Below are 12,210 nucleotides of genomic sequence, written 5' to 3' on the forward strand. Positions count from 1 at the left end.
CGTTATAAACACAAAGCACTACTACATGTTACAACACTAACGAACACATAAATGTAGTGCAACGAAATAATCCTAATAAATATAGATTATATTTATTAACTGATCATTTTCAAATTGGTATTTCAATGATAAACAGGTACATGGTAAAAATATTGTTTCAATTTCCATGTTAGACAAGTTCCATTTTACTCAGAGCATGATGTATTTAAAAATGTATTGGAGTCACCGAGACCGAATAATTTTTCAATAAAAGACAGGTTTTCGTATTATTCAGGTTCCTAAATAGACAGGTTTTACTATATTACAAACTAACTTATAATTTATAATTTGTCATATTAAAATATTTGAATGCCTTTATTTTTAAGAGTGAAGTACCTAATATTTTATATTTACAAATATAATAAAATCGAGAATCTCTTCAAGAATTTTAACTCATCAAATATAAAATTATATTACCAGTGATAAGTAATTTATAATTTTTTTTTTTTTTGATATTCATTAACATATTTTCTCTAAGCCGGATACTTTTGGCTTTAGTTTATTAATACTCTTTGTTTTTTTGTTTTAGTATGTCGAGTTCCAATTTTTTTTCTTAAAAACGAAAATATTTTAGTTATTACTAATGAATTAAAAATTGTACAATAATTAACCTTAAAAATTGACGTTATTATCTTTACTTTGCTTTATTAGTTGAACTAATTTTTAAAATAATATCCCTACAACATAAATATTGAACATTTTGAATTTTTGATACTTATGTTAAAAATATATCAAATATTTTTTATCTATAAAAGATTTTAATGTTTTCATGATAACTACAAATATATTTGAAAAATTAGCGAAATCCAAAACAGATGAATCGTTTTTATTAATTTGAAATCAATAAATCGTTGAATTAAGGGATGGAAAACGTTTTTAAAAAACGTTATTAAACAGAAAAAAATGAATAACGAAAACAAAACAAAAAACGAAAACAAAAACGTAGAACGGAAATAAATTAGAGTATTATACGTTATTTAATTATTTATACCACGAAAAAAAAAATCTGTTATCGAAAACGGAAAAACTGATAATTCTGATAATATTGTTGACAATAAAATATATAAATAGCATAGAACGATTATTATTGTAGGCCACACACACACACACTGCAGTGGTAGCGGTAAAATTATATTATCTTTCATCACGATGGTCATGGTTCATAAGTAATCTATAACATGGTTTATTAATATTATTAATATTTATTAAATAAAAAACAGCTTGTTTTATTTTATTTTTATCAATGTTTATCTTTATATTGTACTTAGTAGGTACTTTTACCTACTAAGTACTGTTTTTATTGGGTACCACGTAACAACTATATAACTATTTACTAGTAATTAGTATTTATTATTTTTGCTCAATATGTAAATACAAATTTTTTATTTTGATTCTTAGATGTATTTTATATTTTTATTTTATTTAATATTTTACAATTATATGTTAATTTTCTAAGTTGTTGATTATTATTATTATTATTTACTCTAGAAATATGAAATAGTGTTTCACTTTAGTCTGTAAGAACTGTAAAACTAAGTCTGTAGCTTAAGTCTATACTTTTTGGTTTTTAATCTTTACCAATGCACTTTTAAAATTTAAATATTAAGGATAATAATTTGAATTTTTAACTTTTAAGTGCATTTCTCTATTGTGCGTTACTATTAGAACTAAAAAGTTAAAAGTTACGAAGTATAAGTTATAAGAATATATTATATATACATAAAAAAAAAAATTTGAAAATCGTTCTTTGAAAACAATAAGAAAATAACGTTTTTAAAAACGTTAATCAAAAACGTTTAAAAACGTTAAACAAAAACGATATTTTTTAAATCAATAAACAAAAACGAAAACGAAAAAATTAAAAACGGTTTCCATCCCTGGTTGAATTTAAAAACGATTTTGAACGAGAAGGACGTTTAGCTTAACCTCTATGTTAGAAGATAAATCAAGTTGATTAAACCAAATATTACGAAAAAAATAACATATGAAAATAAATTAATGACTTTGATTTAATTTTTTATAAATTTATAAATTATGACATATTTCTTATACTACAATAATATTTTTTTTTTACAAACGAATAAACAACATGAATTTTATCAAGTAGTAATTTTGTCCATTTCTTTAAGCAAAAACTTATTTTGGATATGAAAGGTTCTTAAATTAACCCATATATATATTTATACGAGTACATACATAAACATCTATATATATATTAACAATGGATAATTTAGTTGATTATGATAAATTGGTAAATTAAAACTTATGATTAAATTATATTTAATATATAACGCTCAAATATCTTAACGATAGGACAATCTTTTATGTTTTTTCTATATTTTTATACAGTGTTATTGCATAATTCAAACAACTCTTGATACCAAAATTCTTATTGTAAGCTGATGCAGTTATATTGACATTTTTATTCAGTTAACTAAGTTAATATTAATTATTATATTATTATTACAGTATATAAAATACTAATAAGATCCAGTTTATATTTCAATTCCTTAAAAATTTAATATTTTAGACAGAAAAATAATATACTATTATGTTTTATGATAATTATTTGTAATTTTGGATGATTCAAAAAATGTCATTTCAATAATTTTCTTCGTCCAAATTTAATACAATATTTTTTAATTAAATGTTTTGTAAACTTTTTTTTCATCGATTACAAATTAATTAAGTAATGTCATTATAGTTTTATTATTTCTGATGATTAGAGTATTATTTTATTTATTTGAAATTATTTCTTTGTTTTTTAGAATTAAGAATATTTGTTATTATCTATAAAACATTATTCAAAAATATCTTGCGTTTTGTAAAGTTATTACCTTAACTAATATATTGAATAAAAACTGTTAAAATTGATTTTATACTTATTATAAAAATATTATTAATATTAGCCTCTGTATTGTAATATGCAATTTTATAACTTCAAAACATAAATGTACTCATACAATAAATACTTATAGTTTTATTTAGAGTAAATATATCTTCTATCCAAACTATATTATTATCTTCTTGTTTATCCATATGTTATATATTAAATATATTTAAATTATTGTTGAATAAACTATAAAATAAAAATATTTCGATAATAAATAAATATGACTATTTATTAATTGTATAATTATATTCATATAACTATTAAAATATTAAATTATAAATAAAGTAATATAATATTACTTTATAAAATAATAATCGCAAAATTAATATATATATATATATATATATATATATATATATATATATATATATATATATACTCGTATATTTATTTTGTATAAAATTAAAGGGCATTGAATATATAAAGAAACATATACATTACGTTGTATGAAATTAAATCTTATAATTCAATTAATAAAACTAACATTAATAAACTTCTTATAACTGTAACTTCTTCAAAATTTCTTACATATGTTTTATATATTTTTGTAGTACCTATATAATTATTTTAATATATATAAATATTAAATATAACTCAAAGACTAGGAAAACTATAAAATAGATTTGTACCTAAAAAATAATAAAATTCTTTCGTTAACATGATGTTTTGTTACAAGTGTTGGTAGTTGTTATTGGTTAAACTTTAACGAATTAAATTAATAAGCAAATAATTTTTATAATTGTAGCTTATTTATTTTAAGATGTTTACATCGAGGTTGTTAAAAGGATGCAATTTAGATCAATCAATAATAATCATTTTTATTTACATGTATAATATTATCACAATACTATAATAGACATACTGAATTTCTGTTTAACTATAACACAACTATGTTTTAATAAAATATACCTAATATTCTTAATATTTTTTTGAATTTTTAAAATTAAGAATCAAAAATTTTAAATTTTATAATAATTTACCGAAAAAAAATTTTGTAATACGTAGAAACCCCAAAATGTATCAAATTTATTGCAAAATTCATCTCCGTAAAATATAATAATAAAATATCAAAGCGAAATATTTTTCGTAAATTCCACCTTTTAATGCTGCTTTTCAAATACATTTTTTTAATCTATGGAAAAGTTAAATAGGTATCTAAGTATCAATTTGTGCTGTGTTTAGTATTTACAGATAATGTATAATATATAAGGTAATTTGCAACTTTTGATTAGTTTTTATGCTACTATAATTTGTACTTAACAAATAATTATTATTAATAAAATTAAATGTTAAACATTATTGAAAAACGAATTGTTTATGACTGCTCAGAATGTAATTATTTTATAAATAATATATGTTTACAGTGGTCTTACAATTAAATTACTCGGCACCAGTAATGATCAGTGGAGGTCCTCTAACTCCCACCTACAAATTCACTCAGTTACACTTTCATTGGGGTGTTAATGACTCATTGGGCAGTGAAGATCTCATCAACAACCATAGGTATGTTAAATATTTGAATACGTATAAGAAGTCATATAGCTAGTAAACTAGATACTTTCTTTATAATTATAGATAAATTGATTTATGAACTTGACAGCAGGCTAAATTCTTATAATCTTTCTCTTTCTCATTTCAAATTTTTAGTTAATTAAATATATATTGCATTAAGATTATACTTGACAATACCGTTGATAAATTTTAAAGCAGAACGTTCATTTTCAAAGTTGACTCTAATTAAAAATCGACTAAGATCTACACAAATTGAATAAAGGTGAAATGCATTAACATTTTGTCAATTGAAAATGACATATGTAAAATACTTTCATTTGAAGACGTCTTAGATACTTTTACATCAAATAAATCTAGAAAAAACATTTTTAAATATTTATTTGTTTTTTTTTGTATTATTACCATATATTTTGTATTTAATTAAATTGTATTATTTAATAAATTAACTATGTATCTAATGTAAATTTGCTCTCTGAGAAAAATATTTATTGTATTTAATTAATATTGTACAATATAATAAATAAAAATACTTTCTTTTTAAAAAAATTGGGCCTCTAAAAATGAATTAGACCAGAGCTACTAATTTCATTAATCTGGCTCTGGTAGGGATAACAGCGAGAAGGACTGAGAGAGAGTCGAAATTAGTGGTAAGAAAGAAGTAATGGTCAAAGCAAAGTTATGTGAGAATAAGACTTAAGAATTTATAAAAATTTTTATAAATAACTTAAACCTTATGATTATGATTTTACTAAATGCGTGTGAATCGTGTACACCAAACCTATAGCCATATGTGTCCAATTTTTTTTATCTATGGTACTCTGAAGTAATTTATACAAATTTGGAGGCACTCTATACCATGTATTTATATTTATATTTTACAACTTTGGTTTTCTAAATAATATATGGACCAAATATATTATATAAACTTATTATTATATTTTATATATATTTATATTTATAATTTATTTTATATTAAATAAGTAAATTGAGGGTATAATACTGAATTATTATAGTATTTACTGAATAAACACCCCAAAGTATGAAGTACAGTAATAATATAATTTATTGCTAATTAGTATCAATGTAATCATAACAAGATTTATATAGACATATGGTAAACACATAAATAAACAATTAATTAATTAATTATAATTTAATTTAATTATTTTGGATAGTTTAGTGTAATAAATAATAATAGTATAATATTTTTCCATCTTATTCTTATGTTTAAATAAAAAGATATGAAATAAAACAATGTAGTATTTTAAATTTAATTAAATGCTATCATGAATTTTGGTGCAATTTAAATAAAATTAATTGGAATTATACGTGTTATTGAATGAAGCTATTCATTTACTAACAACCTATTAATGCATGTAGAGTTGCCGCAAAGAGTTCTGTAATTTGAAAAATTAAATGTTGGATGGTTTCGAGTTTCGGTTTAGAGTTAAAGGATGAAGCTGCTAAATTAATTAAAGTTAGGGATGGCTTTCATCGATAGAATCATTTATATTACCAATATAATTCAAAACGTATATGTCTAAGACTTATCGTAAAACCTTATAGCTTTGATCCTTTTTAATGTAAAATGTAGATTATCGTTTACAATAAAAATAGTATGGATATTTATTTTGTTCGTGTTCAAGCTTTTTGCTATAGACAACTAAGAACGGATCCCAAATGACAGAACCATATTCAATTATTCAAGTAATGACTAAACTAATTCCATGTATAAAATGTTCAGTGCTTTAATATTTGAGAAGTTATGCGTATTTCTTTTAATAAATCCAAGTATTGAAGATGACTTTAAAATACATATATATACATATATACACATTTTATGTAATATATCTACATACATTTTTTTTTTTTTTTTTTTTGATTGTGAAAAATATGAATGATTGCTTTGTATTTAAAATAACTTCATGGCACCCTCAAAAGAAACCTCTGCTATAATGCTATGAGCATAATTGTTTTTAATATTCATTGATATTAATTCAAATTAAAATATTAAAAGTTAAAATTAATATCAATAAGAATATATTGTATCATATATGTTTACAAATTTATTATACCTGCATAAAAAAGCTGAGCATGGTAAGGTGGCTGTCCAAACTTAAAGTGAATAGTCGCCGGTTTTTCTAACGTATTTGGTATATATTCTGAACAAACATAAAATCAACTGAAAATACTAAACGAAAATCATCCAGATTCAATGATCAAAGCTACCAAGATTAATTTAAAAAATATACAAGTTTATAATATACTTAGTGTGTCACATAATATATATTAATACAAATTTACTTATTCTGTAGAAATTATGTTTTAAAGCGAAAATGTATAACTATTCTCACGTTTATATATTACAAAGACTCATAAATTATTTAAATTTAAATTTCGGAACTGTTTTTATTATTTTATCAATATAAAAGTTTAAATTTTCGGTGGTTAGGTACCCTACATAATAAATGATATATTAGAAAATTAAATACTACAAACGCTTAACTTCCAGATAGAAAATTCGAGTATGTAGCTTTTATTTACATGATATGCATGTTTAATTTAAGTTCTATTTGAAAAACTTAAAAATACATATGGCAAAAATATTATCAATTATGAAAATAATTCTCGAGGGAAAAATATATACGCAGTACAGCGTTTCACTAACTGTATATAACATTAATACTAGGTATTTCTTAGTATATCAAAAATTCATGATAACAAGTATTAATTAAAATATTAAATAAATAAATATTACTATTTGATCTTAAATGTTTGGTTTTGTAGCTATCCGATGGAATTACATATGGTGTTTACAAATACAGACTACGATAGTGATTCAATAGCATTGACAAAAAATGATGGGTTAGTAGTCTTAGCTTCGTTCTTCGAAATCACCAAAGAAGATAATCCTGTATATTCTGAAATTGTTAATGCCCTGGATATAATACATATGCCCGATACTTCAACATTTTTGCCGAACGGGTTCACTATTAGATCTGTATTACCAGAATCAACAGAACATTATTTCACTTACAAAGGCTCTTTAACTACACCACCTTGCTTAGAAGTTGTTACATGGATAGACTTCAAACACCCAATCCGACTCTCTCATAATCAGGTACTAATTAGTATAAGTATAAATAAAAATATAGTCATCAATTAAGAAATTTAATAATAAAACATGCTGATATAAATAAAACAAGATTTTTGTCTAAAATACCTTCCTACATTAGATACTTCACATTAAATTGTTATTTATGAATTCAATTTAAATTTTAACGATAAGTATACAAAGTATTAAATAAACAACATAATTAAAAATGTTATCAAGTGATTTTTACTTTATTAAGTCGATTGCTATAATAGTTTATTCTTGTTAAACGTACGTTATACCATTGTGTAATTATTATAAAATGTAGAACAGTAAAAAAAGGAATGTATTACTGTGAAAAAAATTGTATCAATCTACTTTGATTTAATTTTAAATTCTTTTTTTCTTTCACAGATCCAAGCATTCCGTATGCTGCGTTCAAAACATGGACAACTTACGCACAACGCAAGACCCGTGCAAGAGTTATCGGGACGACCTGTATGGTACAACGTGGGTGGGTTTGCAAATCTGAACATTCCAAATACAAGTAGTGGATTAACATTTGATTTTTCCATATTCAATATGGTCATGTTATTGTGTTGTAAACTCGCTACCTTAACGCTACTCTGAGGCTGTCTGCTAGAGTTTAAACTACAAATACTATCAACGTTTGGTTATTAATTATGATCCAATGAAATGATGATAATTTCACTATATTTATATATTTATATATACCTTTAAAATAATTTTTAATTTGATTGTGTATATACGTAAAATGATTGAAAAAGTGTGTATAATTATTAATATGTGATAGATCTCAACCATATATTAGTCTTAAACAATATAATATGCATATTTTATTTTCTATTTAACGAAATTATTTTTTATATTTTATTATTATTTTCATAATACTTAATACATTAAGAGATTATTTCCTAATAATAACTTTACCAACTATTTTTATATCAATTATTTGAGAGATATTTAATTATTATGTGTATTTACATGGCGTATGCATCACGCGTATATTCCTGTAGTTCTAATAAAATACTAAATTCGTTCGAACCCAAGTGATCGTGTGTTTTATTTATCATGTGACATTAAATTTTTTCACAGTAAAAATAGCAAGTATAATTTGTTTTCTTTTATCGATACCATTTATAATGCTATAAACTACAGTATTTATAGTTTATAATTTTAAACTATTATTTAATTTTGTAGGTTTTAATTGTCGATCATTATTCAATGTATAATAGAGATTAGATAATAAAGTTATCATTACATCTTACATGTTTTGTTTGTAGAAACTGTAACATACAATAATAATTTAGTATCAAGTAACATATACTACTAGAATAGGAAAATATTGATTTTATATTTAAGATTTTATGTTAATCAATTACATTGGTGGTATCTAGCTGACCTAGAAAGATGGTTTTTATGAATAATTCTGTTTAATTAAATGCATGTAGCATAGTTCTGTATTGAAAGTATCAGGTTTATTTAATTTGATCATTATGTAAAATGTTGTTATTGTAAATTGAGTCACTTGTGGCATTATTGCAACAATCTAGATAAAATAAAATATTATAAAAATAGAATATTGCTTTAAAATTTAAATAAAATTTGTAAATCAATTGATATATGTTATGATAAATGAATTGGTTCAAATTATTGCATTTACTTTTATTATATTTAAAAAAAATACTCGTTTTTTAAGTAAAACTTTAAGATATTTACTGGAAAAAACTTAGTACATAAATTAAATACTTAATTTATAATATTAGTTTTAATTTTAATTTTAGTGACTTATACTTAAAAATTATTTATTTTTATATCATATCATAACGCCATAATTTAAAAAATTGTATATTTAATGATTATTAATATAATGTTCATAGTTGTATTTAAGAACCAAATTAAAATGTATTATTAATTGTAAGTGGTTTCGTTTGAAAATTATTCATTTAACTCATTTGTAACTAGGTATTGTTATATTAAATGTAAATAGCTATCATTTATGTTATTCAGTAAAGTTTATGGGATTAAATTGATTTTTATGTTAAACATAATTGTTATATTATGAACAATTATTTTATTTGATATCGAGTGTAAAGAACTATGGACATAAATGCAATAAAAACAACCAATTTTTTACTTATTCTGAAAGAAATGTATCCAACAAAATTTTAGTATACCAATACATAAAAAATGTTTAATTTTTTTTTATTAATACAATTACTTGTATGGAATGTAAATTGTCAATAATATACACTGTGCCTTTTACAGTGACTACTTACACTGTATTATTTTTTGTTAGTTGTAAAAACATTTATGTTTATAGGGTGACTGATTATTTTTTGTTTTATTGATTTAATTAATATTAACGCCACTACTTATAAATGTACTGTTTATGTAATGACACAACTAGACCTGTTAGGTTAGAAGAATGGGTATTTGCTAAAATTGCCGCTTTTAGCAAGCCATCAATTTTATTTCATCATAGAATTAATTAAATTTAACTTTATTAATCATCAAATTTAAAACATTTTTTGAATAATAATAATATTGAGACAATATTTAATATATTTAACTGCTGTTTCGTATTCTGTTTTTCAAACCTTCTTTTACGTTTAAAGTTGTCTTACTTTTTTGGAAACGTTGTGAATCATAAATTGGTATAGATTTGGTTAGTAGTGTTGTAGTTACCAATAAACACATTCTTATACACACTATTTAAGGCCCTGTGCCGGGCTGGAGCGTATTACAAACGTTATAATTTGGGCTCGGATTTATATGTTAATATATATTTATTTTATTTTGATAAATTAATTTAGGTAAGTGATAAATTCGTTTCAAGAGATTTCCAATGAAATTAACTATATTTTATTTTACATATCTTGTCGCAAATACAAGTTTTTACATATTTCTCAATAATTCCATATTTCTTACATATTTCGACCATTTGTCCATTTACGATTTATTAATAATTCAATACACACAATTTCCCATGTTTCCAAAAGTAAGTAAACAAAATAGTACCAATTATTGAATTTAATCTACGGTCGATATATGTTCCATATTTCGATATTTCAATACCTTCGACAAGAAAAATGACTTAAGTTCAAAGTTAAGGATTCATAAAAGAAGCTGTATGGTAAAATGTATAGAACAAGTACAAAGATCATTGGGAATTGTAGTAAAAGAAAAAATGTGAGTATTAAACAAAAATCCTGGTTTAAATTGTCTAAAATGAATTAAAGATACATTGCGGAATGAATGGGGTAATATTACTCCCTAAGAAAGTGGAATTTTGCTGTAATGTGCGAACAAAGGCAAATTAAAAAAAAAAAAAAGAGAGTGGAAATATGAAATTTGCACTCATTACCTCTGTTGAAATCAAGCGCTTTTTTAGTCGGCACAAATCTGTATTACAACAAATCGTAGATAATTTGACATTGAAAATTCGAACATGTACCTATATGGTATCTCATTACTATCAAGATCAAGGTTCAATTTAATAATAATTTCAATTTGAGTGTCTTAATTTTTTTTTTTTTAATTTTTTTGACATTTATAAAGCGATTTTTTATTACATATACTTTTACAATATATATTTACATATATTAATTTTTTTAATACATATAAATCTGAGCCCTAGTTATAATAAACAATGTCGAACTTTTGAACTATAAGACACATATAACATATGTTCTATGTAAATATAAATTTGAAATTAATTATTTAAGGAAATAGTAGAGTATTTGCTAGTAACCATTCGTGAAGAATAGAAGATTCTAACATTAAATTCATTCCCCGGGAATATACATATAATAGCTAACTAAAGTCATTTTTATTTTATGCCACATGGCACTAATTTTCTGAATAAATGTAACATCCATTACCCTGATCCCCCTCCCATTAAAAAATGTATAATTATAAACATAAAAAAATCATACATTTTTGGATGGGGGGTGGCAGAATAATGGACGTATACGAGTATGTTTTTGAAATGTATATAATTTGAAATCTTCATAAACACTGCGCAACATTTTTCCAAAAATAGTAGGTACCTATATCTCAATTTTTTTATATATATTTTTTCTGTTTTTTACTACAATAGTATTTTGATTTGTTATATTATTTGAAACGATTTTATTCTTCGTTGATTAATTATAAAAGTATACATCAAAGGTCGAACTGATTAATTTAAAATGCTTTTGCAAAATATTTGTGTTTATTTTTTTATTTTTTTAATTTTATTTTATTGAAACTTTGTATAAACAATTAGTCTCGGCAATTATAAATTATTAACGCAATTGTAGCAAGGATAACAGTGGGATTGAGAAATAAGAATGTGGTAGGAATCGAGAGGAATATTTAGAGAGTGGAGAATGGAAAAAAGATATAGGTGCTCTGCGTGCAGGGCAATTAAACAGAACATGATTTATGTTACAGATGACTGGAGCATGGTCAAGGTGCAGAGAGGGGAGTCATTAAGAGATAATTTAAAGGAGTGTGAAGGAAGAAGGGTGTGACCAAAGTGGAAACGGGAAAATGAGCTGATTGCTTTGCAAGATAGTTTTAAATTGTAGAATCATGACTTAGATAGTATTGTAGGGTTTAATTTTCTGTACCATGTGGCAAAGTGAGGTGGAAGATTATTGAAAGT

The 12,210-nt window shown here is 23.1% G+C and overlaps 1 protein-coding gene across 1 annotated transcript in view; it reads left to right on the top strand.

Moving 5' to 3' along the window:
- The window catches only part of LOC112693188 (carbonic anhydrase-like), a 29,301-nt gene extending 20,169 nt beyond the window's left edge, over positions 1–9,132 (top strand). Inside the window, exons 4-6 of the mRNA XM_025568143.1 lie at positions 4,297–4,435; positions 7,232–7,565; positions 7,953–9,132. Coding sequence (XP_025423928.1) covers positions 4,297–4,435; positions 7,232–7,565; positions 7,953–8,168 — 689 coding nt within the window. The 3' untranslated portion in view covers positions 8,169–9,132. The remainder of the gene's footprint in view (positions 1–4,296; positions 4,436–7,231; positions 7,566–7,952) is intronic.
- Positions 9,133–12,210: the final 3,078 nt, after the last annotated feature.

The sequence above is a fragment of the Sipha flava genome, unplaced genomic scaffold, assembly GCF_003268045.1.
Source record: "Sipha flava isolate LNK unplaced genomic scaffold, YSA_version1 81_pilon_pilon, whole genome shotgun sequence".
Classification (NCBI taxonomy): domain Eukaryota; kingdom Metazoa; phylum Arthropoda; class Insecta; order Hemiptera; family Aphididae; genus Sipha; species Sipha flava.